The following is a 25,431-nucleotide window of genomic DNA, read 5'->3' on the forward strand; positions in this document are numbered from 1 at the left end:
ACCGGCCAGCCGTCACTAAGCTAAGCTCAGCTCCCGAACCCAAACAGCTGCTTATCTACTGGACCCTGGATTTCGGTCCGCATCTCGACCAGAAGTAGTTGGTGGCCACGGTCTATATACACAGTATTCTTCATTATAATCTGATTATTTCCCCCCCTCCTTCTGGAGAGAGGTGTTATGTCTTTGCCCATCTTGTATTTCAAATTGCCAACTTGATGTTGGCCCGATCCAATCCTAGTGCTACGCCTGTGAGCGCCGCGGCGTATGCGATGAGGATTGCCATCGCCTGGGCCGTACTGACATCCAGTGTCGGGACGCTCAGGTTGACAGCCCCGGTGAGCAAGTTGGCAACCAGGAAGATAGCCAGTCCGCCGCGATTGAATGCCTTCAAAATCCGGCTTGTCGCAAAAGACACCCGATCGGCCTCACCGTCCTTCCCGGATGCCCGATGTACCGATGGGAAGAAAATTGTCTCCAGGAGACAGAAAAGAAACAGTTGAGCATTGTTAAAGGCAGATACCCAAACGACATACGGCATGTTAGCAAGTCGGCGCGAGACCGGAATGTTGGCGCCGTGGCCTAGTGCATAGGTAGAATTCAGAACGAAGATCGCAGACCAGGCGAGCGCTTGGACGCCCAGGGTCACCAGCACGCCTCTTCTCGCCTGCTGGGGAGACCGTTGGGTAGTGGTGCCGCGAGGAATGATCCGAATGCCAGTGGCACGGCCTGCCAGGAAAATCGCAAAGTATCCCAGGAACGAAAACACTCCTTCCCGGTTTTTGGAGAGCAAACTTGGACCGCGAGGGGAAACAAGGATATAGCTCTTCAGTTCGGTCGATTCTAAAGCGACTTGATACAACACAGCAACTGCCAGCGAAAGGGCTTCATAGGAGGGAACAATGTCAGCCAGGCTGTCAAAGAGTTCCACGAAGGGTGGCAAAAGACCCAGGGTGAAAAAGAAGTTCCAATGCACGCCATACTCCGTCACATGCTCCGCATAGTCCAGCCCCTTCACGCTGTACAGCCTGACCAAACCCAGGATAAGTAGAGGGACCGAGTGCCGCGTGGAAGCTATCAGCCGCTGGCATACCGGAGTCTTCCGAGCGCCATTGCTTCGGCCCTTAAGCACAGAGCGAGCAGATACTACCCCGCCTGAGAAGACGAAAGATCCCACACCCAGATCCATGAGTGACGTGCCCCAATTTTCCACCTTTGCAAATCGCCGTGGAAACGCCTGGAAGTCCACCGCCAAGATGGCTACACAGGTAATGATCATCATGGCTGCACGATATGTTGTCAGAAATGGGTGAATTGGTAAGGATTCGGGCATGTCCGCTGCATTCTTATCGCTTTGGGTCGGTTTCGGGGGAGGTTTAGCCTTTTGCTGGCTGCGGGGAGGTCTTGAGTTGAGAAACAGCAGGAGGGCGGGGGCGATCAGCAGGACGTTCAGCGTCCATGGCGCAGAGGAGTAGACAGTCGTGGCAAACAGAATGGCCAGTACATTGAGCAGAAAGTCGGTCACCAGTGCTGCTGAGCTGTAAGGAGTGAAGAAGGAAAGGCGTGATTGTAGCGCTGACCATAAGAGAGCAGCGGCCTAGACCAATCCCGTAAAGAGTCAGCTACCACTGCCTGGAGGGTGTGACGTATCCCAGGCCATCACTTCTGGATGGGTGGGATCGAACAACTGTCAAGGGGAAGAGAAACGTACAGGTGCGACTAATGTAACAGCATTGATCTCAAGAATGCTGCCACCAGCAAGATCAGACACGAAGGCCTCTTTGCGAGCCTTGTAGCTGGGATCCATAGCTGCTACTGCTACTTGTTCGGACCAGAAGTCCAAAAAGGCCAAAAGACCGATAGAGGAGGGGTAGAAGGAAAAGGAAAACAATCAAATGTGTGCAAAGCTGCAGATAGATTGGAGTTAATCTTGCATTAGAAGCCCTACCCACCGACAGTGAGACGTGGCCGGCGCAAGGTAGGGAGCAGCAAGTCAAGGCAGAATGCAAGCAAGCAAGTAAAGTGAGAAATGCGATGACGCGCAAACACAACAATCTGGCCGCTTTTAGTCTGGAGGACCTCAGGCCAGCAACTTCCCTCATTGGGGTTAGGCCGTACGGGAGGCACTTGTGTGCCTGGAAAGAGGAATACCGAGTATGGTAATCTGGTTACAGATCCATACAGATCCGTACATCCTCCCCGCCTTTCTGATTCAAACCGTCCAAAAACCGATTCTCATTTTCCCGCTTGCTTGTCGTGCTTGAGTCTGTCTGCCTCGTCGACTTCTCACCTTTTTCCATGGTCTTCTTTCCCTCCCTCTCAGCAAATCATCCTCTGCCATCTTTCCTGCCTGGGAATTATATTTCCGACTTGTCAATCAATCACCGTGTCTCTGCTTCAGACAAAGTGGTGACTAACCATATATCACTGTTCTCCATCTCATTGTCCATCCCAATTACGTTGCTTAGAGTGCCATACAGAATGAGCTCATATGGCTGAGTGCTCAAGAGTCTGAAACACGGAGACAGGAAAAGAAAAGAAGCAATCTGCTGCTTAATCTGCAATCGCAGGGTCTGTTGTGATGGATCCCATGCTGGGGATGCAAGAAGACGAAAACAAAGGGCAGAAAAATTAAAGATCAGCCAAGAACTGTATCGAATTATCGCGCTTATGTGCACCTGCCAGGCTGCCATTGCTGGAGCCTCCACAATATTTCCGATCTACATTCTCTGGGGGCCCAACCAGCTGCTAGCAAGGGGGCGTACCGGGTTTCACCCACGGAGCTTGCTAAGCATGATGGGGGGCACTAACTAACAACTACCATGCCACTAGATGCTTATACTATACTCCTACTGGAGCAGGGATGAGAAGGTGAGCCCCGGGGGGGACGGAGGTTCTCCGTGTCCCCCTGGTAGGACAATCACGCAGGAAACTGCTTTAGGCTATATGCGTCGTTGTTTCGAGCTAAGGACCGGTTGGGTCAGCCAAGGTTTAGCTCACAAGATATGCTGTGCCGCTTACTACATTATACTGAGTTTATGGTGCTTGCGTTGACATGAACGACGAATGGACGATTAATAAAAAATCATGGAATGCACCCACCACAGACCAATCAGTCGGAGGGAAATGAATGATCACCAGCGAGTTTCAGTAAAGTACACGGCCGTCTCCCGTGCGGATGCAGCTTGGGACAATGATATGCAGCTATCAGGCCCACCGACCGGCTTTAGCACGGCTTTACCTTAGGAGATTATCTTTTTAGGGCCATTCGGCCGACGACCGGTATGTTGGTCTTCCGTGTCCAGGGTACATTGACACTACGAACCAGCTCCAGAACATGGTCTATTCTATCCTGTCTTGTGCCTTGGGCTGATTCTTGCTGGGACATTTTATTGCTGTCAATCATATATGAACCTGAGGTCTCTCATCCCTGCAAAGCCAAGTTTCAAGGGAATGAGGCTGAGCAACAGAAAAAGCAAAAAAGGGAAGAGCAGCAAAAGCGAGGGAGGGGAAAAATCAGAAGTGGGATCCAGACTCCATTTGAACCTTTAGGATTAAAACCGACTAACCTGAGAAGGCAGGCACAATGTGCGTCATGCATTCACGTTCAGCCAGCCATTTCTCTCAAGGCCTTTTCATGGTGGTGCTCCCTTTTCCTTCCCTCCCGTCGGATTTTGCCGTTTAGACTCGGGCACATTGCCCACTCCATCCCTCCCGTGGTGATAATTCTGAAGAGGGTATTTGGGAGCCGTCGGTTTCGATGTTCTACGGGGCTTCTTTCGCCGGGCGTCTCCCGACACGAGTCCTATCCGGCAGTCGATTGGTTCTGATTACTCAGAAGGGCTTTTCTGGACCAACCTTCCGCTTGGCGCAGCAAATCGTAGTTGGTTTTGATGGAGGACCTGAGTGTGGACCCGATCTACTCCTCCTCGTGGCGAGCACAACCCCAGTGTTACCATGGTTCCGTCTGAACCCAAAGGGGCTGTTTGCCTAGTATTTACTCCCTTCCCAAGGCTCCGCCCTTAAGGAGTCCGATAGGAACATCCATTTCACAAACCTATTCGGGTAAATCCAGGAGGTGTCTGCAATCGCTGGTACGAACAGGCGGCAAGACGTCATTTGCTCAACCATGGGTGAGCCCTTCCAACAGAGACACTCATGGGGTCAGGAGTGACTGTCTTGTCCACATCTGATAGCCTGGCAGATCCTGAAATCTGAGATTCGGGATCCTGGAACCGCTGGGGATCGTGCATACCAATGCAAAACCCGCAGATCGCTGGGAAAATGGTGGTCAGCCACCGTCGTACTTTGTCGGTAGTCTGAACAGCCAAAACCCACACCTATGGTCAGCTCCGCTTGGTCTCTGGACGTTCTAACCCTTATGGACAAAGTTGGTCGCTCTCGGTATTCCCCCGTCCCGCCTGCACTGCAGCGGCCCTCCAACTGCCAGTTTCTGACTGTCGGTCAGTCGGTTTACCCTCAACTTGATCTCTGTTTTGGGCTTAAGCCCCGGCATGGTGCCAAGGATTACTCTCTCCTGAGGTTGAACGAACGCCATGAAGCTTCTGTATGTGCCCCAGGGCGGCGTCGGTCGCCCATGGTTTTCATCTTCGTTTAATTTTGTACTTTTTTTTTCCTCTCCATTTCCATTTCCACATTCTCTTTTTGGGGTTTGCTTTTTTTTTAATCTTTTTTTTTCTGTTCGTTCGCTTAATGAAATACTGAACCCGCTACTGAATCGGGTCTGCCATGTGGCCCGGAAGGACTAAGATCCACCGGATGGTCAATACTACTACTAAATGCCGTACAATAGATGCTACTCCAGATGCAGATTTCGTGCTGGACATGCTCTAGGACAGGAGATGGACAGCAACAACGTGCCAATTTGTCTCTGCTCTTTCGGGGCAACCGGCATAACGGCGTCGGTACTTGACTGGTGTACGCTGCCGCCACGCAACCAGGCCAACCCGTCTAGGGTGCTGAGGGGACCCCCCCCAAGTTGCGAATTAGAGCGTGCTTGTAGGTCGGGAGGGTCGGAAGGTGCTCATAGCGCTGCGCCGCTGACCCATCGTAAGAGCTACCTGAAGAAAAGCACTGCACCAAAGCCGTGTGTGCTTCCCCCCTCCCCCTCCCCCTTCCTTCATGGGATTGGGCTACTCGAGGGATCTGCTCATTGGCGCGTCTTCGGGCCCCAAGCCAACGGTTGGTAACGAAAGTGTACGGTTTATTACTTACTTTACTGGTTTTACTGCTGATAACTAAGGAAGTTGGGGAGCTGGAGACTCCAAGCTGTCTGAGGCAGAGACAGGGACGATCTGGAGACCAAGCCAGGACTAGATCCTCCCAGGCCATACGTGCCTAATAATTGCCTGCACCAGTCAGAGTCTGTCTGAGCTGGAATGGGTCCTAGCAGCCATGCCCAAAAAGGGCAGTTCCCTGATTCTTTTTCGTTCAAACGCTCAACAAAGATTATTCCACCACCAACCCCTACTAAGTAAGTAACTACTGTCTACCTACGTATCTACCCGCCCACCTTGTTCCTATCAGACGGCCTCTGTCCGTCCCCTTGGGTATATATATACCTAGTTTAGCGCGACCCACGCACTTGGAACCGCTATAGTCGCATCTTGAGAGGCGGGCTCAAGTACCTCTGGCGGTCCACACACCTGTCTGGGATGCATCACCTTGCCTATACGAATCACACCTATCACCTGCAATAAACCCTCTTCTGCTCTCCTTCTCACATCATCACCCACCTGAATACGATTTGATGAGCAGGATGAGCCCTACTCCAGAACCTCCCACGGCCAAAAAGCGCGAGTCCCGTGCTGGGGCGCGTAAAGTGACGTCGCTCTCTGCCGAACAGCTGGAGAGGAAGCGCGCCAACGATCGGGAAGCCCAAAGAACCATTCGTCAGCGGACCAAGGAGCACATTGAACGGCTGGAGCACCAAGTGGCCGAGTTGAAAGCCAAGGGGGAACAATTTGACGATGTCGTCCGACGGAATGTGGCGTTGGAACATGAAATTCGAGCTTTGAAGCATCAGCTCGCTCTGGCTGGTAGGCAAGGATATCCGGGTATGGGTAGGTGGCCGGTCTCGTTCATTTATTTCAGCTACAGAAAGAACTTGAATTGGCTGACAGATATCCATTGCGCATCAACAGAAGGAACTTATAGCAATGCTCCCGGGTCTATGCTCCCGGCCACGCAGTTTGCAGAGCCTCTGGGGATGAATCCAGCTTCTAGAGCCCCCTCAGTCATCTCCACGTCCAGTCGCGTCTCGGTAGGGTCGGAATGGCCACCTTATGGCACAAACCGGTCACCTTCAACATGCGAATCGAGCGAGGCGAATTATGGGAACCGGGCTGAACCGTACCTGTTCGAAAATCAACTTCAGCCGGCGAGCGCCATGTCTGTCGCGCCACCGCAGGTTAGCTACAGCGCGCCTGTCGGTGCTCAACCAGACCCGACATTTCAATCGTATGCACAGGCATATCACACCGGGAACGCCACTCGTGGACCAGTAGATGACCTAGCACCCCATCCTCCACAACCAGTTCATTACGTGCCTGGACAGCGGCCGATGTCAGTACCGACAATACCCACAGAAAGACCGGCAGGATATTCTCTCGTGCATACGCCACAGCCATATCACCAACATACGCTTCCACCTCAGACACGGAATGACTACAGCTATGCCTGGAACCCGCATCAGTCGTGAGACGCTGGACGAGCAAGTGGGTCTCTCACGAAAGGAAAGAGGTTCTTGCAAGAGGCCAAGGCAATCGCGGTCGTTGCCTGGAGGCTCAGCAAGCTATCAGATGATGGTTACGATCAATACTCTCCGACTCAACGCACGGGGAGGACCTGGTATCTGGGACGCGAAACACTGCTGCGTGCAACTACGCAAAACGACACAAACACACACTTTCGGGCTGGTCATATTACACAGGGCTATCTCCAAATTGTCTGCATAAACTTGTGATGAAGGCGCTTCATTGGATCCGGAAATTGGCTTGCCTCTTGCCTGGCGTCCACCAAAGAAAAAAAATTCCCAGGGGTCCGGTTATCTCGGTGACACTGGCGGTCACCACACCGTATCGTGGAACAGGGCAGATCTGACCCGTTCAGTCCCAGCTCCAGCTCTCCCGACGACCCGCCCCAGCAGAAACAAATCCGTGATTTTCGGCCCGCGAACACGACGAGATTTGCCGGCGGGAGATGATGGAACGGCAACTCCACGTTTTCCTCATGATTCGCTTGGATAGAGAGGGGGAGGGGGATGCAGAGGAATCAGATTACATGATTCAATGATAGACTGATTAGTCAATAGTATCTAGATTGAGAGAGAAAAGAAAGAAAGAAGAGAAAGAAAGTCGATAACCGAGATGCTACGAATCCACATGGTCGGTTTCAGATTCAACCAGAAAACCACAATATGATCATTTTCATCATCGTAAACATCATCAGAGCCCCAGAATGACCCAGTGTATACTGGCCCCCCTTTTTTCCTCTTCATGGAATGTATCTTGTAAAATTTTTACTTTTTCCAGAACCATCTGCGTACCATACTTTCCATCCGATTAGCAAATCTTCCATTCATTTTTTCCCCAGCCGGCCCGCCGCCCACCGGCTCGTCTACCGGATTTCCTTTCTTTCTACAAGGCCCATCCATACTTTACTCGAAGTAGACAAAAGAAATCAACCCCAGCTACGACTATCCACCTCCCTTTCAAAGATGATTCGAGCTCGGCAGAGTAAGCGTTTAATCCAAAACTAGCACAGAAAAGAATAACACAGAAGAAGAAAAAAAGAGGATCAAACCGGGGAGATCGGATCCAGAATAACTCCCGAAAACCCTCTCTCTGTCTGTTCTTTCCATTATTCCTCTTCCTTCTTTCCTTTCCCTTTCTTGTGTAAGCTTCCGATCGGAACCCGTATACCCAGTACCCAGTACCCAACTTTCCATTTCTGTCATCGGGGGGTTAGGGGGGATTTGTCCTCTCCAACCGAGTCTCCATCAAAACTCTCTGATGATCCTGATTCAATTTCTTGGCTTGGCTCTTGGCCTTGGCTTGCTTGGCTGAGTAGAAAAAAAAAATTATGATATATCAAAAGAAGTTAATGCAGGCATATTTCGGTATGATTATTATACTTTCGGTCGGATCGGACGGATACCTCTAGTTACTACTTACTATACTAAATCATATTTCTTACTCTAAGTTACGGCAGTTGATCGTAACTAAGTCAACTTTGGGTCGGATGGAGCCTACTACTAGCTTTCAGCCTGCCTAGGCTGCAGTAGCCCTTAGAATTATTTATCCATCTATTTATCTATCTAGTCTAAGTATAGTAGATGGTTAAGTCTATTCTGGTTAGTTGATTTGGTTTAGTTGGATGGATGTGGGATGGATGTCGGGGAAGGGGGCGCGGGGAATTCGGTGTTTAATTTTATGGGTTCTGTTTGCACTTCATTATTCATACTGTAGAAGTATTATTAGTACTGTCCTGTTGAGATTGATTCTAACTAGCATAGGAGATGTGCAGTTGGAAAAGAAGGTTAAACTACTCGGCCGGTAGGAAAGTACTACTACTTTTATTTCCCTAGCAAGGATGACTACTACTGTACAGTAAGTACTAGGGTCCCCACTAAGACGTTAATCGATGATACCTACCCAAATAGTATGTAGTCTTGCCTGAGGTTTTTCTATTGTCTTGTTTGCCGACGTGGCCAATTATGGAATGAATGGATGTAGTTTCCGGGTATTAATAGTACATGGCGGTAAGAGGGGATGTTTTCTTTTGGGTGACTACGTATGTATGTATGTATGTATGTAACTATGTGCTTTGTAAGTAGTGGATCCCTATTTAACCTCTGAGATGCATATTCGGATGTCGGATATAAGGATGAGAGGATATTGGAGGATGAATATATGGATGTATGGTAGAGAATGTAATCGGTTCCAGTCCCATGGTTTGGAATTTGAGTTTCTCGGCTAGATCGACACGAGGTTCGGTTGATTTTCATACCCTTCTTCGGATGTGAGGATATTAAGTCATAAAGATACATAAAGTGACATAAGAAGAGGATAAATGTAGTATAGGATAGTGTGTCATGTGTATGTATCTAGGATGGATCGGATCTCAATCTATGAAACGGAACCATAAATCGAATGACGGATGATAACATGGAACAAGTGGGGGGAAAAAAAGAAAAAAAGATAAAAAAAAAGGTATCGTTTCACTTAGCGAGTATACTGCTTCTGTAGCAACTTGGCAATCGTCTGCAATTGAATGTTGCTGGTTCCCTCGTAGATGGCGCCGATCTTGCTATCCCTGAACATCTTCTCGGCGATACCTTCACGCACGAAGCCCATGCCTCCCATCCACTCCACTGCGGAGCCAGCCACGCGGCCAGCAACTTGCGAGGCATACAACTTCGCCATTGCGGCATCTTGCACGAAGTCTTGTCCCGCTTCCTTCTTGCGTGCCGCGTTGTAGACCAGCGCACGGGCGGCTGCGATCTCAGTGTACGCTTGTGCCACCTGGTGCTGCATGCCCTGGAACTCGCCGATCAGTTGGCCGAATTGGCGTCGATCATTCCAGATGTATCTGCGACACGTGTTAGCAATGGAATTAGCGGCCATGGGATGACTGCTTCAGGTCCCCTCGGAGATACGGGAGTCCCGCGGAGATATGGAGAGGTGGTGTTGGGGGATGCTTACTGTGCAGCATTCTCCCAGGCGCCGAGGGCCAACCCGGTCATCTGGGCGGCAATACCAATTCGTCCCTCGTTCAGAATGCTGATGGCGTACTTGTATCCCTGGCCTTCTTCACCAAGCAGGTTGCTCTTGGGGATCAGGACGTCGTCGAAGTTGAGCACGCAGGTGCTGCTGGCCCGGATGCCCAGCTTCTTTTCTTTCTTCGCAATGGAGAATCCCGGGGTATCCTTCTCCACGATGAAGGCGGTGATACCCTTGTAACCCTTGCTGGGGTCAAGGTTGGCAAAGACAAGGAACACGCCGGATTCCATGGCGTTGGTAATCCACATCTTCGATCCGTTGATCTTGTACCCATCGGCCGTCTTCTCGGCCTTGGTCTGCAAGGCGAACGCGTCCGATCCGGAGGCCGGCTCCGACAGACAGAAAGAGCCGACGGTGCCAGTAGCCAGCTTGGGCAGCCATGTGCGTCTTGCCTGCGCGTCACCGTACTTCATGATAGCGGTGTTGACTAGGGTGTTGTGAACGTCTACAAGAACACTAACACTAGGATCGACGCGAGCAAGCTCCTCAATCGCCACGATCGCCGCCGTGAAGTTCATCCCCGCACCACCGTATTCCTCCGGAATTTCAATGCCCATCAGTCCTTGTTCGAAGAGTTGCTCGACCACGGCAGGGTCCATGGTCTCCGCTTCATCCATGTCTCTGACTTTGGGCGATATTTGCTCCTGAGCAAACTTATTGACGGATTCGGACATTAAGGACTCTGTTTCGGAGAGGAAGGTGATCGGGGTGGGCGTCAGTCCGGACAGGTCGACATCCCGCCGGCGGGAGGTGGTGGAAAACGCATGGGTGCTGCTGGAGGAGGGTGTTAGCAATAAGTAACGGCCATCATCGTGGGTGTATTGCTATGGCTCTTGTCCTGTTGAAGGCTGGTGACGACCAAAACTCACCTCACAGCTAGCCTGGCCGACAACGGTGGTCTTGCGATAAGGCGGGCGGAGGTAGCAGTGCGCGACAAAGGCCGCAACGCACGGGTAATAGACGCCATATCGAAATGGAGCTGACTGGATTAACTGGTTATAGTGTGTAACTCGAGGCCACGGCAAGACACGCAAGGAGAGGAGGAAGGGAAGAGGTGGAAAGCAGGTGGTGATGGGGAGAGATCACGAGTGAGGAGCGCAGACGGGCCTCGGTTAAACGCGGCCGAGGGCCGTCGATCAGCCGTCTCCCCGTTTCTCCAGCTCCTCCAGCTCCAGCTCCATCTCTCCGCATTTAACCACCTGCTGGGGCATATCTACGAGTCCTGTCAACTGGAAGCCATACCAGATTAATTAGATATCATTTTCTGAATGTCACTACTAACTTGTTTCTGTCAAAATAGGTTCCAGTGCGCCTATCTATAGCCCGAGACATGAACTCCCAACCCCTCGTTCACATGCCATTCCCGCTCTATCAATTATCATATGCTTATCACCTTTTCTGGCTCAAACACCTTTGCTTGAGAAAAGTAATAGCCTCGCTGGTTCGCCACAATACGCTTCCCCGTTCGACTATCTGTAAAGTCACAGTTGTAATGCGTATGGCCAAATCCCCACAGTCGCACCTGGGGTTTCTCCCAGCACGCCTCTCCGGCGAGATCCGTCGCGAACGCCGATGATATGGGACTCTTCGCGTGCGCGGGATCCACCGCCAGAGGTGCAACAGTTGGACTGTGATGGGTAAAGATCACAATTCTATGATGGGGGTTGGATCTTGCAATTTCAGTGACCTGATCGTTGAGCCAAGCTCGGTCAGCTTCGTGAGCAGCGCAGTGATCCTCGACCGACCAGTTCTTGATGTAGTAAAAGTCATTCAAGCCGAAGCTAACCCGTTCCTCTTGCATCTCGCTGACCTTGGAGTGAAACGTGCACCCCAGAACCGTGAGATCTGGTGCCAGATCATATCGGGTTTGGTCGAGAAGGACAAACTTCCCTAGGTTGTGAGACCCGGACTTGGTATTTTGCATCTGTGCTCCTTTGCGTGTTATATCGTCAGAGAACCGCTTCAGCTTCTCCCTCACGTCCAACCAACTAGAGTGGAAGGGCTCGTGGTTTCCCATCACGAGAAAGACGATCTCAAACTTGCGGAGCTGATCTTCGATGAACAGGAGGAAGCCATCGTCCCTGACATTGCCGATATCTCCCAGGAGCGCTAGATATGGTGCTTTTGGCGCAATCTCAAACAAGTCGTATCCCTTGGGATTTTCTAGATGCAGGTCGGAGACGATCTGGAACCGTGCCATTTTTAGTGAGGGGCTTGACCTCCCTAGTCTATCCCTCGATCCCAGTTGTTCAGCACTCTAAGCGCCCTTGGCTCCAACAAGAACCCTGCAGCCACTGGAAAATTCGGGGTGTGCACTGACTGGCTTGCCAAAGAGGGGAAAGAGAGCCACCTCCACTCAACCAGGGCCTTTCCGGGAAGGGATGGGGGTTGAATCTTGCCGCCGGCCGCGAAGCTGTTCTATTCTTGTGAGCAGACGGACCACTCACGCGCCGCCGTGAGTATATGTGGCGGTGCGGTGTGATGTGATGAGGTGTGGCGCAGCAGTGCCAAGAGCGGACGGGGGCGATTATGTCACTCCCCTCTTGGCCGCCATCCATTCATTCAATGGTTAATCTCGAAGCTCGTCGGTCTGCCCGGGGTTCGGGCAAGTATTTAGTGCCTGTTCCCCGGTGCTGCTGTCGCATCTCTTCTCCTTCTTCTCTCATTTACTCACTATCATAATTCTACTTGGTTGCTGTGGACAGTACACCGTCTCTCATCTTGCAATCTTCCCCGCCAAGCGGCTGTGCCGTGTTATCAGCTCTTTGCCCCCGCAAAGTCCTCCACTTGGTAAAGACAGGGTCTTCGGTTTCTGAAACGTGTTTACTGTCTATTTTCAAAGCAATTCAGTCATGACTTCTACCGTTCACGATCCAAGGCTACTCTACAGCATCGGCAACATCCGTGCTTTTCACATTCAAAATGGCGAAGAGACAGAGTTGACCCCGTCTGGGCCTCAGACCCTCTCTCTCCTGATGGTCCCCACCAGAATGTCCTCACCTGGCAATTCCCTCTCAACGCCTCCCCCTGATGCGTCTGCAGAGGAGGACTTTTACCTTCATCTGCATCTGCCACCGGAACTGGACCTAGCGCTTCCTGCTACCACCCAGATCTTCCACCAGTCTCCAGACAGCTACTTGATCCCTCGCTGGGATGTGGGCCCTGATGATGGCGCATTCATTCGCATCCAATTTCCAGGTATCGGTTCTGGTCCGGGTAAGGTCACACAGGATGATATCGATACCTTTGAGACAATCCTGGCTCAATGCACGGCGTTCCTCGAACGCGCTCCCCCACCGAGCAATCATGCTCCGTATAATCCCGCAACTTACGCGCCAGGCGAAGGATATGTTGCCCCATCAGGATTTGCCCAGGAGGATGCCCATGGCCGGATCGTTCTTGTGGATGAGGAAGATGGAAGCGTCGTTGGTGAAATGGAAGGGTATGATGTGGTTGAGAAGCCTGGTGTCAAACCTGGCTCGAAGAGTACGTCTTCTATCCCTCCTAGCCCCTGAATGTGCTAACAGTCTTGACTTGATAGGACCCGTGGAGATTGAACTTCCTACTGAAGCCGAGGGTAACCAAGTCAACGTCAGCAATGTCTCCGAGGAATACCTGCGGATGGCTCGTCATCCGGTTTACAAAGACTCGACGATCGTTCAGACCTCTGCGACTGCCTCTCGCTTGATTGTCACTGGATCTTCCTACCTTGCCAACGCTATCACGAGCGGCGCAGAAGCTTTCACCAAAAAGACCAAGCCCAACCCTAAACCGATGACCTTCTCTGACACCACACATTCTCGGATCCGGAAGGTCGGTACATTCTCGCAGGGTGCTGCCGATCTGTCTGCAAAGACGGTTGGTCAGGTGGGTAAATACGCCCAGAATATCGGCGCCTCCCTGGCCCGCCGCAAGGACAATGGTACACAGAGGGGTGTCAATAAGTCCGGGGGCGACTACAAGCCCGGCATCCTGAACAAGTCGTTGATTGCGTTCTCGACTTTAACGGATGGCATCGAGCAGGGTGCTCGCAACGTATTGATCACCGGCTCCAATGCAGCTAGCACCATGATTGGACATCGCTATGGCGAGCAGGCTGGTTCGGTGGCCTCCGACCTCACTGGCGGAGTCAAGAATGTCGGTCTGGTATATATCGACGCCGCAGGTGTCAGCCGCAAAGCTGTGCTGAAGTCTGTTGCGAGGGGCATGGTCGTCGGCCGTATGCGCAACGGGCAGCAGGTCCTCGTTGGCACGGGCGACGGCGGTGATGTCCCCGCTGGAGTAGCTGGCCCAAGTCAGGCATATGGGCGTGAGCCGGTTGTAAGACGTCAGTCTCCCAGCTCGACCCCTCCACCCGCATACGGTGCACCAGGCACTACTTCATTGAGCGGTATGTCTATGTCGGGGGGCAAGCGTTGATGCGGATGCTCTCGGTGTGTTCTTTCATTCTGGTTTGGTTTGCTATACTCTGTTTAATGTATGATTCTATGACCTTGATGCCCTGGGCTGGTGATTTCCCGCGTGTCGTCTCTTCTGCACTCTTTCGGATGATTTTATGACACGTCCTTGTTTAAATGGAGATATGATGCAGCCTGATATACGGTAGCACATCAATGAGACGGAAACAGCAGTGACATTTGTTCTTGTCATATACTACACTAGAGAGACCAACTCTATCTCCAGACTAGGTTGTGAATATTAATTCTCGATACCCATCACCAATGTTGACTTTCTGTCTACTACGTAGTATAACTATTACAAATTATCCATATCCAGGAACAGTTGCAACGGTTTCAATACCACTGGGCGTAGGTTTATTGTAAGAATGTATCCGAGTTGATATCCCATAATCTTAGGCACAACCCTCATGATGAAATCATCACACCTTAGTACTGCTTACCACTATCTACCGTAGTAAATATATATAGTAGTATATGGTTCACAGTATCATCTCACCAATTCAAACAGTATTACCACCAGCTAACTTACCACTACCCATCCATTACCTTGAACACTGTGACAGTGATGTAGGTCCAATCAAGCTACTACAAAGCATCATCCCAGCACCTCCCTCACGAAGTTCCCAAAACCACACCAGAAAACTACCTCCTTAGCTTAGCTTCCCCCTTATATAACCAAAACCTTACCCCATTTACATCAATAAGACAATATGGCCGAGCGGTCTAAGGCGATAGACTAGAAATCTATTCTCTTCGGAGGCGTCGGTTCAAATCCGACTGTTGTCGATATCTTTTTGTTTTTTTTTCTTCCAACCTTCTCTGGAGAGAACTTTTTTGTGGGAACTGTAAGTATCCATTGTGTGGTTGTTGTGGGTCGTGGGTGGGGTCGGTTGGCGGGTTATCTAGAATTATCATATGGGGGTTGAGATTATGGGTTCTTGGTATAGAGTATATCTATAGTCTAGACTCTAGATGTCTATTGGGGAATGGGATGTGTGCAATGTATGTTTGGTAGTATTTATGTGTCAATGTCGATTCATTGGGTTCATGTTACATAGGATGTAGATAGTCTCCATGTCTAGAGTTTAGGATTCAGGTAGGTAGAATTATTTCCCTGGGTTAGGTGGGGATCTGCTTCTCTATACGGATGAAGAGGGAAGATGGGGTACGACACGCAGTGAATTTTATTGATTGGAAACATGTGAAATTATGTGCAGGGTGATGTAATGTTGTACACCCTATATGCGTGTATGTATGTAGCTTAGGGAGAGCGGGGATAGCAATGCGAACATAATGAGCGAGATTTGCATAAGTACTACTTATGGGTTATGAGCAATCTACAGCTGCAGTTCTGCATAATGCCATGTATAAAGGGGAATATCTGATGCTATACTACAATAATGGATTTATTGGGTAGGACAGCTTTGTCCATCTAGTTAGTAGTCGATATGGTCATTTCGGAGATGCGCATTGAGATGCGCGCGAGTCATTCCCTATCCCCGGAGATGAGTGAAAAGCCATCGGTATCCTAGCAAGACTCCTATAATGTAGGTTGATAACTACCTACTAGATGATCACGCGATATGTACATCCCCGAGAAGGACCGCCTCGTTCCCGGGGAGATCAAGCAAAGGAAATTAGTATACCTCAGACCCTGTCATAGTAGTACCCCATAGCTCAATGCAGAGACAACAAGTAATATAGGCATGCAGGACATGTTCCACGCGACTAGCCCAAGAAAGGGAAAGATCGTAACTGTGGTGTTTATGTGTTCAGAGATTATTTCAGACATCCATGTACAGATACAGATAGTTGCCCATCAGACCCCGATTTGGGAAAGTAAACATGGCGCAAATTGAAATTGGTTTCTCAGACAAGCATTGATTATGTTGCAGAAGAAGACATCGATAAGGCTGGCAGGGCAAGGAGATCTCCCCGACAACCACCAGCAGCAGCAGACAAACAAAGAGATCGATGAAGGGATGCAATTGAAATTATAATTAGATCGGTTGGAAGTTAGCTAGAGTTTACTGTACTGTACAGTAGGTATCAGCAGTTGTCACAGGCTCACAGCGCATACGTAATTGGGGGAAATCTCCGAAACTCACTATTATCATCGGCGCGATGCTGGGGTAACGAACTGGTCGTCGGTCGTCATGCGGAGTAGATCCGGTTACTACTTACAGTACACTCGTAGGGTTACACTGCAAAGGTAGTTGCCCAGGCCGCCGAAAAGTAATCAATAAGAGTCTCCTTGATTGAGCATGGGCCTTTTTTTTTCTGTTTTGTCTTGTTTTGGTTTGTTTTGTTGCTTCCCTGGGAACATCCCTGTCGAGAGTTTCTATTTTAGAGGGATTGGCTTGACGGCCCCCCTCCCTCCCCTCCCTCTCGGGTAAGCCGAGTAGACTAGACTGTCAGCTTTTAAATTAAATAGCTGGATGAGGTGCATCCTAGCTGGCAGGCTAAGGTAGCTAGCTGATCAAGGTCGGTTTCATATCGGGAGACGTAGGAGTAAGATACAGCATTAGCATGGGGTGGTTGGTCCAATGGCGTGCAAGCTGGCGCTAGTTAGTCCAATGCTGCACTCATGGGAATATCTACTCCATTCCGGAAGAATCCGGTTAGTGTGGTTGGACATGTCGTATCAGTAGCTATCAAGACTGGAGGGCGGAGTAAGTAGAGTTGCGGAGGATGGGGTTCAGGAATGGAAGATTTATCGAACATGTAGATAGAAGGGATAAGGACAGTCGATAAGAAAGATATCAGGAACTATGATGATCCATCATCCAAGGGATAAAAAAGGAATGAGGTATGTTCATAGTGCCCCAGCATTAAATAAGCTCGGCCTTGATGGGCAAATAATTGGAGTACCGATCATGGTAAGAAGGACAACTCCAGGGATGGCGGTTATCCCTACCGTGGATAGGATATCCAAGGGTCAAGGATGGGGCAGGTCCCGAGGAAGAAGAGGAGCACGTAGATGTATTAAGCGCTGTGGTTGGGGGCTTTTTTTTTTTTTTTTTTTATTTATTTTTTTGGTCAGGGACGGGTATGATCCATTGACGTGTATGTGATTAAAGTTCGTTTAGTTGAGTTAATTAGATTTGGTAGCGATCGGGAGTTCATGAAGCCAGTCAGTAAGTAGTAGATTCTGAGAGGAAATCATAATAACAAGTCGAATAACAATTAAAACAGCAAACCAGCAAACCAGCAAAAACAGACTACTGTAAGTCCCCTGCTAGGCGGTGGTACCTAAGGCAGGTACCAGTGGGCGGCGTGACCGGCGGTACCTGAGGTGTCCAGGACGGTAATCTTCCGGACAGCCAATCAGCAGTTGGGCGCAGACGATGACTGCCCGGTTAGTCGCCGTAATGACGATCGGCTGCCCCAGCGGCTCCAGTAGCGACTTTTTTCGTGCCGGCTTGAAACAGTGGTTCGATGCCCCTGATGACTTGGCGCCTTCTCATGCTCTCACTTGGTCTCTGGTCTATTCTCTCTCTGGTCTGTCGGTCTGGCTTTGGTGTGTTGGGAAGCTGGCAGCTGGCAGCTGGAATGAAGGTGGTGTCGGCTGATCAGGACCACTGCGCAAGACTCAACTTAAGTATACGAGGGCCGCTTGGTATTATTATAGTGGTCATCGACAGAAAAGCATGCATAAACCGGCACACCAAGTGAGTACGTAGTAGATAGTCGGTTCTAGTAGTGAACACTACTACATAAGGTACACGATCGCCCCATCCGGACGAATGACCAGACTCAGAAGGAGAATCCCAACGGCCGGTCGAACCAGGCAAGGGACAACACCCACGTTCAGGCCCTTGTTTTAGTGGTTCTCATCTGGATCGGGCGTCCATTACGCCCTCTTTCTGCCCCATTTTGCATCCAAGAAGGAAACCGAAGGAGAAAGGGAACAGGAACAGGAAGAGGAAGAGGAAGAGGAAAAAAGAAAAACAAAAAAGCATTTCGTCACCACCTCGTGAGGATATTAGGTAGCCAGGGAAGGCGGTCATCCCCACTACTAACGTTCTAGAGTCAGTCGGGTTTTCCCAATTGAAGCCCACTCCTCCGTCCGTATTCAAGGTTCCCTTGGTCCATTCACATCCCTCGCTCCTCCCAATATTTCCGAGGTTCCCCAATGCAGCTGTTTTTGATGTAGTTCTGTTATGTAGGTAGGTCTCTTATGGAAATGTAGGTTGAGGTTGAGATATGAATATCTTAAATAGAATTCGATTTTCACATAAAGATCGAGCTGTATTTGATTTCATTCATCTGTCATTAGCCTGTTGGTTAAATTCCTTTTTTTCTTTCTACCACTTCTTTTCTTTTCCCGACTGCCATGTTGCGCTTTAACTTCTGGCAAGTTGCTGATGATTTTAAATTGGGGCGGCGATGATTATTCCTGGCAAAGAGATCCGACCCGTTGACCCGCTTTTTGCTTTCCCCAGCCAGCACAGCAAAGCAACGCAAAGCAAATGCTGGTTGACGGACTGGTTGCCCGTTCCTTCTCGCGACTCGCCTTGGAATTATTTGTCCCTGCTGTTTCTCTGGCTCCCCAATTCAGGTGGGAACCTCATTTCTATACTTGACATTCTGTTACGTCCTTCCCGACACGAGGTAACCAGGTCAATTCATTCACTAACCAGATATGAAGTAGTTAGCAGTTAGCAGATAGTACTTAGCAGGTGGCCCCGTCAGAGTGCTTGGGTGGGTGTTCATCGTTCGCAGGAGGGCAATAATAATACCTGGCTTAATTAGCTGTATCTAGTAGTAGTCGACCAACTACTAGCATTATCAAAATTATTATTATTATTTTTATTATTATTATTATTATTATTATTTTTATTCGTATTGCTACAACTTCACACTTACCACCGCCATCTCTTCCTCCCCTTCTCTCTATCCCCTCTTCTTTCTTCTTTCCCATCATCATCTCTTTCCCTCCATCCTCTTCCTCTTCCTCTTCCTCTTCCTCTTCCTCTTCTCTTGTTCCCTTTGTTCTTTTTGTTCTGGTTTCATTCGATTCTTGTTCTCTTCACTTGTTATTTCTGCTTCTTGCCTTCGTTTCGGGATCCTCTTCCTTTTAGACGCCCTCTCCCCCCCCCTGGGTCCTTTGATCCCGCCGGTCTTCCTGCTCCCCTCGCGCCGCGCCCCCCCCTGTCCGCTCCCCGATCCAGAGACGGACGACAACTCCACACCAGGCTTCAAGCACCCCTCTTGTCGCGACGCTACTGCTACCGCTGCTCAAGCAACTACTGCTGGCTGCTGGCTGCTGGCTTGCTGCGTGTTGCTGCATCCTCGCTCTTCCCTCTTCCCTTTCACCATCACCCCCCTCCTCTCCCCAAATTTCCCCTTCCCTGTTGATCATGCTATTCAAAGTAGCATACACTCTGCCTTGTCAATTCCCTCGGAAGTGTTGAAATTGGTGCCGTATCTGGGAAAAGGTCCAAAGCGAGCTTTCCCGTCGTCGACTGTCCATCGTGCTAAAGTAAGAAAGTGGCTCGTGGTGGTTAATTTCGCGTCTCTCCCGAGGCTGCTGCTCTTCCCCTTCCCGCCCGCGTCGGTCTCGTCCCTCCGATCTCCAATTCCTCAATCTCTCGAGCCGCAGACTCTCTTCCCCCCCCCCCCTCCCTCTTCAACCCATTACCCACCTGGGTAGCCATTACTCGTGGGAAGAGGCCAAGGTCCAAGAGTCAATTCTGCAGTGCAGATATTTCCCCCCCCCCCTTCTTGCTGCGATCCTACAATATTACCAGGGGTTCGCAAGAAATCAAAAAAGAAAAAAAAAAGAAAGAAAATTCAAAATCCACAACAAGCAGCAGCTTATGCGTTTCTTTGACAAACGCGAGTATTGACTAGCTTCCTCTTCTTTATTTTCGCCGACGTCGCTTTGCACTAATATTCTGCTGCTTCTAATCGACCTGGTGTCCTTTATACCAACATCTTTCTGCTTTTGTCGGTGACCCAGTACCCTGTCAGTTGTTTCCCTAAACCATTCATCCCTTATCGGTGGTTCGAATGGGACCTCCGATGACTGAGACTGACTCGAGAGACAACAGCTCAGCTGCCCGACCGGAACCCTTTAGCTCCGGATTGATCGGTCACTGTCTCCCCCCCCCACAAACAGATAGTAAAAAAGAAAAACAACGACGTCCTCTTTTATCTCCCTCTGGAGGGCTTGGACGTGTCGGAATTCAGCTCGCCGATCGCAATTGCTCCATCAGAGCGAACCGAGGTGATCGCTCATCTGCCGTCTCGCGTCTGCCTGAAGAGGCTGTCCCCGGACCGCAAACGCAGCAGTCCTCATCTCAAAGGCTCTGCTGCGTCTTCAATAAACGAAGGTATGTGACGTGCTGCCCTACACTGTTGGCCGAGATTCCACATTGGTCTGCCCCTCCCCCGTGGCTGCCCCTGTCCACATTCCTCCCCCTCCAGCTCCGTCATTCCTAATTATGCGCCGCAACTCTGCTGTCAGCGTCGCCACGACAGCCGCCGCGATGGAGCGTCACACAGCGCAATCCGTGTAGTGCTAACGGCTCAGCAGCTAGCCTCCTCTTCGGTCCTGACAGCTTCTTTCGGCTATGAACGACTCCCAATCGCAGTCCTTGCCGCTCACCACCCATGCATCCCCAGCCTTGACATCCGCAGCGCCGTCCGAGCAGGACAACAACCGCTCTCCCGTTTACCCCGACCTACTGGGTGCTCCGCCCGTCCCGCCGCCGAGGACGTCGTCAACTCACCGCGGTCACCATGGTTCGAGTGCAAAACCCTCCTCATCCTCCGCCGAAAAGTCCTCGAGTTCTCGTCACGGAAAGAACAAAGCCGATGACCGGAGTGCAAGCCACCGTGAGAGGAAGGGGGAAGACAGCCAATTTCGCCCGGTGAACATGCCCGAGGAATACCCGCAGGGTCCGAGCTCCCACGCGCCGGGGGCACCGTCTTCGGAGGATAACATGGAAGGTTATGCAGGCCAGGGCGAGCTACAGAAGGAGTCCAGCGCGGTACTCAATCAGGTCCTGGTGAGTGATCCGTCTGTGGACATCGAACGGGAGCAGGTCCGGCAGGCCGGCTCGTCGGTATCCCCATCGACGGAGAGCGCTCCGGCATCCGGGTTGGGCTTGGTGGGAAGCGATGGTGTGGATGATGGAGGTCGAGGTGGACTACGAAGCCGGCACGACTACTCGGATCATGCTGTCAAGCGCAAGGAGACGACGTTTGGTCAGTACATTCTGGGGCAGACGCTGGGTGAGGGCGAGTTTGGCAAGGTGAAATTGGGGTGGAAGAGAGACGGCACCATACAGGTAGCCATCAAGCTCATCCGCAGGGAGTCTCTTGGGTCAAATCCTAGCCGGTTACCCAAGATCTACCGCGAAATCTCAATTTTGCGTGACCTTGCTCACCCGAACATCGTTCGGCTCCACGAGATGGTCGAGACGGACCGTCACATCGGTATTATCATGGAGTACGCCTCTGGGGGTGAGCTCTTCGACCATATTCTGAACAATCGGTACCTCAAGGACAATGCCGCTCGTCGCCTGTTTGCGCAACTCGTTTCGGGTGTCGGGTATCTTCACAAGAAGGGTATTGTCCATCGTGACTTGAAATTGGAGAACTTGTTGCTGGACCGGAATCGCAACATTATTATCACCGATTTTGGTTTTGCGAATACGTTCGACCCCATGGACGAATTAGGTGATGAGATCGAATATAACCTGACGAACAAGGAGTTTGTTAAGCGGATGCGCTTGGACAGGCCCAACGCCAAGGGTTTAAGGCGAGGTGATCTGATGCAGACCAGTTGTGGAAGTCCTTGTTATGCCGCGCCGGAGCTCGTGGTCAGCGACTCGCTATACACTGGGCGCAAGGTCGACGTGTGGAGCTGTGGCGTGATTTTGGTGAGTGACACTCGCGTAACATAATAATTGCAACGCGCTAATTGGTTCATAGTATGCTATGCTCGCGGGATATTTGCCCTTCGATGATGACCCGGCGAATCCGGACGGTGATAACATCAACTTGTTGTACAAGTACATTGTCACTACCCCTCTAACATTCCCCGAATATGTGACACCCCACGCTCGCGATCTTCTGAGGCGGATCTTGGTGCCTGATCCTCGGAAGCGCGCAGACCTGTTTGAGGTGGCCCGGCACAGCTGGCTCAGCGAGTACTCGCACATTGTTTCCCACATCACGAGCAGTACGACCAAGGTTGCGGACATTGCCACAACCACCGTCACTCAGGGTATGGATCCCGCCAGGAATCCTGCAGGCTCTGCCACTAACCCGGTGTCTCGGGCAGAACCGCACAAGGAAGTGCCGTCGCTGGCACGCAGCGCATCCGTTCGGGAACCTCCAAAGACATACAACAATAGCCCTGTTCCCTCGGTGGGAGGACTGATCCACCATGCAGGAGACATTTCCCAAGAGCAGGCGGTCGAACGGTCCAAGACTCCTCGAGACACCAAACGACGAACCGTGCAGGTCGAATATGTTGCACCTCAGTCTCAAACTGCGCGGGGCGAGGTCCCTGCCGGAGTGGATGCAGGTATCGCGGAGCCAGCTGGGCCGTCGGAGCCTCGACCGACGAGAGCCAGGTCAAATAGTCGGCCCATCGTGCCTAATATGCCGTCGGGCACCCTGGCCCGTGATATGTCTGGCGCGTCCAACGTCCGGACTGGAGAGCCAAAGGCAGCCGCTGGCCCGGCGCCGGCACCTGCTCCTGGGCACTTGCCTCGCTCAACGTCCGATACTTCTGCACTCACTGGGACGGCACCAACATCTGCGACCCATGCCACCCGCCCCACTACCGGTGGCTCCATGGCCTCGTTCAACGCCGGTCGTTTGCCATCACGAGGCTCTTATGGACAGCCGGTTGCGCCAACTGTGGCCGCTACGAACGCCCAGGGTCGGCTCGCACAACCCAAGAGCAAGCAATACGTTATCTCCGCCCCTCTCCAGCAAGATTCGTCGTCCCAACAGTCCATTGGTCAACCAAGTACACAGCAACTGCCGGCCAAGTTCAACACGACACCCCGACAAGAGCCCCCGAAGGGCCACAAGCGATCCAACACAGTATCAAGCATTGGCGAGAAGCTGTTTGGCCGCTCTGGTTCCATTTTCGGAGGTCGGGGAGGACAGGGTAGTGGACCTCGACAGAAGAATGGCAAGCGTTATCCGCCTACGAGTATGAAGGAACCATACGGTGGGGATGACACCCGGATGTCGATGGATTCGCGACGCTCCATGCAATATGGATATAACCGCAAGACTAGTGAATCTGGCGCGGAAGGCCGGCCTCGAAGATTCTCATTCCTACCGCCATCATTCTCCCTGAAGGGATTCTCCTCCAGCAGATCACAAACTCCTGATGAAGAGTCGCAAACAGACCGTTCGACGGAAAACCGGGTCGAACCACGTCCGTCGACCAGCGCAATGCAGGCGCGTTCGCGCGCTGCTAGCTATGGGACACAGGATGCCATCGGAGCGGCGCCTGAAGGTGCTCCTGGAGATGAAATCCTGACCCAGGACGAACCCATCAACTACCAGGCCCGGATTGACCAACAGTTTGCCGTATTACACTCGAACCAGTCTGGAATATACCAGCCGACCTCTTACAGCGCGACCTCGGCCGAGCAAGTGTACCAGAATGAGAATGATCATTATTATCGCAACCAGTACGCCAACCACTCGGCACCCAACCACTACGAGGAATACTCCGCCCCGTACGATAAGACGCCACGGCCGTCGATGCAGGCTGGTCGACCTGGACGAGGCACTGGCGTCTTACCCAAGAACCACCGGAAGTTCGCAGACGCCTACGAGTACGAACGCGACTTGGCGCACCGGCCTGGCAGCTCTGGCGCCGCCAGAAAAGTAATGGATTTCTTCCGTCGACGAGCCAAGTCGAGAGCCGGCGATGACCGATAGGCTGGCATTCTTGGTCTTGGAGCTCATCTACTAATATCTTGTCACAATACAACACTGAACGCGACATAGCCGGTCAGTGTAGAATTGGTTACCGCGGTCGAACAATGACGAATGACAAGCAGTCCCCGTCTCATTACCTGCTTGCGATTCGGGAATTGAACGTATGGCAATGCCCAGGAAGGCGACGCAGGTGCTCTGGCATTCGCCGCTGACCCAGGATCCTCTCGAAGTGAGGACGGGTTCGACGGAATGACGGGTCTCGATTGGTGCCTCTTGGTTTGGAGGTGGCCTTTGAGGCGACCAGCTCTTGGAAATCGGCATTAAAGAGCAAAATGGTTAATTGGATACCCCCGTGATACCCACGCAAAATTCGTCCCTTCTGTTGCTTGCAGCTATCGAATTGTCCTCGCATTGTACCAGCAACCGTTTGTTCCCGCATACATATCCCTATCTCGCATTCGAATTTCCCCTGATTTTCATAAAGCCTTATTTCCTTTGTTCAAATTCTCGTTTTCCTTTCCCTGTCACTATAGTACTGATTGTAAATTGATTTTTTTTTCTGACTCCCCCATTGATTATTGCGCATTTTTTTCTCTACTTTACTTCTTCTCGGACGTGGTGTCCTTGGTGTGCTACGGCTATTTACATTCCTATTGATCAGGATTATTTTGTGGTTAATTTAATACGTTTCTTGTGCTCACACAACCCGGCCTCTGTCGATTTTGATGTGGTATTTGTTTTGAACCGGTGGGTGAGGATGACTTGGTTGGAGCATTACCAGTGCATTGAGCGCATGTCGATTACCCTAGCATCTATTTTCATAACTTCATGCCCTTGGGGGCCACAATTCAGAGTATAGTGTGATCCACAACCCTTGATTGATAGTAATTGGGGCTTTGCAGAATCCCTGTCTAGCGTGAGCGGATACCCCATCTATTTGCCCGCATCTATTGATAGTAGCCGTAGCTGCAGCCAACTTCAGCCCATCGAAGAAGTAGAAAGAAAGAAAAAGAGTCGTGGCTTAGACTTATCCTTGTCTTGTCTTGTCCTCTGCCCCTCTTTTCATCCCCACTATCTCAACATCTACAGATGACACTCAGCTGAGGCTGTACCTGAAACCAACTAACTAACTAGATAGACCCAGCGATAACGATGATCATGCAGCTACTTAGTGGTCTGTGAGTACAGTAAGTCATCTGCCGTCTCTGCACTAACTATATCTGAAACAACCGCTGTGCTTACTTACT

The 25,431-nt window shown here is 51.1% G+C and overlaps 6 protein-coding genes and 1 non-coding gene across 7 annotated transcripts; 4 read left to right on the forward strand and 3 right to left on the reverse strand.

Annotated features, from left to right (window-relative positions):
• Nucleotides 1-125: 125 nt before the first annotated feature.
• On the reverse strand, nucleotides 126-2,173 carry gwt1 (putative GPI anchor biosynthesis protein Gwt1). Its single transcript, XM_025679820.1, has 3 exons — nucleotides 2,125-2,173; nucleotides 1,709-1,806; nucleotides 126-1,594 (listed from the first exon to the last, which is right to left on the reverse strand). Exons 2-3 carry the CDS (start codon nucleotides 1,802-1,804, stop codon nucleotides 200-202), a joined length of 1,491 nt encoding a protein of 496 aa, XP_025538299.1. The 5' UTR covers nucleotides 1,805-1,806; nucleotides 2,125-2,173; the 3' UTR covers nucleotides 126-199.
• A 1,939-nt stretch (nucleotides 2,174-4,112) lies between these two features.
• On the reverse strand, nucleotides 4,113-4,513 carry BO79DRAFT_256515 (uncharacterized protein; the record flags this gene model as incomplete). Its single annotated transcript, XM_025686196.1, has 2 exons — nucleotides 4,113-4,273; nucleotides 4,375-4,513. The coding sequence occupies 2 exons, from the start codon at nucleotides 4,511-4,513 to the stop codon at nucleotides 4,113-4,115; spliced, it is 300 nt and encodes a 99-aa protein (XP_025538300.1).
• A 1,263-nt stretch (nucleotides 4,514-5,776) lies between these two features.
• BO79DRAFT_269339 (bZIP transcription factor) lies at nucleotides 5,777-6,997 on the forward strand (the record flags this gene model as incomplete). The annotated part of the gene is made up of 1 exon (XM_025687187.1): nucleotides 5,777-6,997. One exon carries the CDS (start codon nucleotides 5,777-5,779, stop codon nucleotides 6,716-6,718), a length of 942 nt encoding a protein of 313 aa, XP_025538301.1. The 3' UTR covers nucleotides 6,719-6,997.
• A 1,970-nt stretch (nucleotides 6,998-8,967) lies between these two features.
• BO79DRAFT_175871 (acyl-CoA dehydrogenase mitochondrial precursor) lies at nucleotides 8,968-12,209 on the reverse strand. The gene is made up of 4 exons (XM_025679821.1): nucleotides 11,210-12,209; nucleotides 10,670-10,783; nucleotides 9,723-10,574; nucleotides 8,968-9,609 (listed from the first exon to the last, which is right to left on the reverse strand). The coding sequence occupies exons 1-4, from the start codon at nucleotides 11,998-12,000 to the stop codon at nucleotides 9,243-9,245; spliced, it is 2,124 nt and encodes a 707-aa protein (XP_025538302.1). The 5' UTR covers nucleotides 12,001-12,209; the 3' UTR covers nucleotides 8,968-9,242.
• Nucleotides 12,210-12,407: 198 nt separating this feature from the next.
• On the forward strand, nucleotides 12,408-14,508 carry BO79DRAFT_197610 (senescence-associated domain-containing protein). Its single transcript, XM_025681280.1, has 2 exons — nucleotides 12,408-13,286; nucleotides 13,342-14,508. Exons 1-2 carry the CDS (start codon nucleotides 12,653-12,655, stop codon nucleotides 14,217-14,219), a joined length of 1,512 nt encoding a protein of 503 aa, XP_025538303.1. The 5' UTR covers nucleotides 12,408-12,652; the 3' UTR covers nucleotides 14,220-14,508.
• A 456-nt stretch (nucleotides 14,509-14,964) lies between these two features.
• On the forward strand, nucleotides 14,965-15,046 carry BO79DRAFT_t161. The gene has a single exon. It is a non-coding gene; the product is annotated as a tRNA-Ser (tRNA).
• A 5,792-nt stretch (nucleotides 15,047-20,838) lies between these two features.
• On the forward strand, nucleotides 20,839-24,184 carry BO79DRAFT_151061 (putative serine/threonine protein kinase (Kin4); the record flags this gene model as incomplete). Its single annotated transcript, XM_025678637.1, has 2 exons — nucleotides 20,839-22,152; nucleotides 22,205-24,184. The coding sequence occupies 2 exons, from the start codon at nucleotides 20,839-20,841 to the stop codon at nucleotides 24,182-24,184; spliced, it is 3,294 nt and encodes a 1,097-aa protein (XP_025538304.1).
• Nucleotides 24,185-25,431: the final 1,247 nt, after the last annotated feature.

This window comes from Aspergillus costaricaensis (genome assembly GCF_003184835.1).
Source record: "Aspergillus costaricaensis CBS 115574 unplaced genomic scaffold BO79scaffold_21, whole genome shotgun sequence".
Taxonomy (NCBI): domain Eukaryota; kingdom Fungi; phylum Ascomycota; class Eurotiomycetes; order Eurotiales; family Aspergillaceae; genus Aspergillus; species Aspergillus costaricensis.

What these genes read in the sequence shown, in the direction of transcription:
- gwt1 (XM_025679820.1), bottom strand. Translation starts at nt 1,804, where the DNA reads ATGGATCCCAGCTACAAGGCTCGCAAAGAGGCCTTCGTGTCTGATCTT. An exon ending in CTGTTACATTAGTCGCACCT is followed by an intron (nt 1,595 to 1,708) that starts GTACGTTTCTCT and finishes GGATTGGTCTAG; the next exon opens with GCCGCTGCTCTCTTATGGTC.
- BO79DRAFT_175871 (XM_025679821.1), bottom strand. Translation starts at nt 12,000, where the DNA reads ATGGCACGGTTCCAGATCGTCTCCGACCTGCATCTAGAAAATCCCAAG. An exon ending in TACTTTTCTCAAGCAAAGGT is followed by an intron (nt 10,784 to 11,209) that starts GTTTGAGCCAGA and finishes CAGTTAATCCAG; the next exon opens with TCAGCTCCATTTCGATATGG. An exon ending in TCGGCCAGGCTAGCTGTGAG is followed by an intron (nt 10,575 to 10,669) that starts GTGAGTTTTGGT and finishes ACCCTCCTCCAG; the next exon opens with CAGCACCCATGCGTTTTCCA.
- BO79DRAFT_197610 (XM_025681280.1), top strand. Translation starts at nt 12,653, where the DNA reads ATGACTTCTACCGTTCACGATCCAAGGCTACTCTACAGCATCGGCAAC. An exon ending in TGTCAAACCTGGCTCGAAGA is followed by an intron (nt 13,287 to 13,341) that starts GTACGTCTTCTA and finishes TTGACTTGATAG; the next exon opens with GACCCGTGGAGATTGAACTT.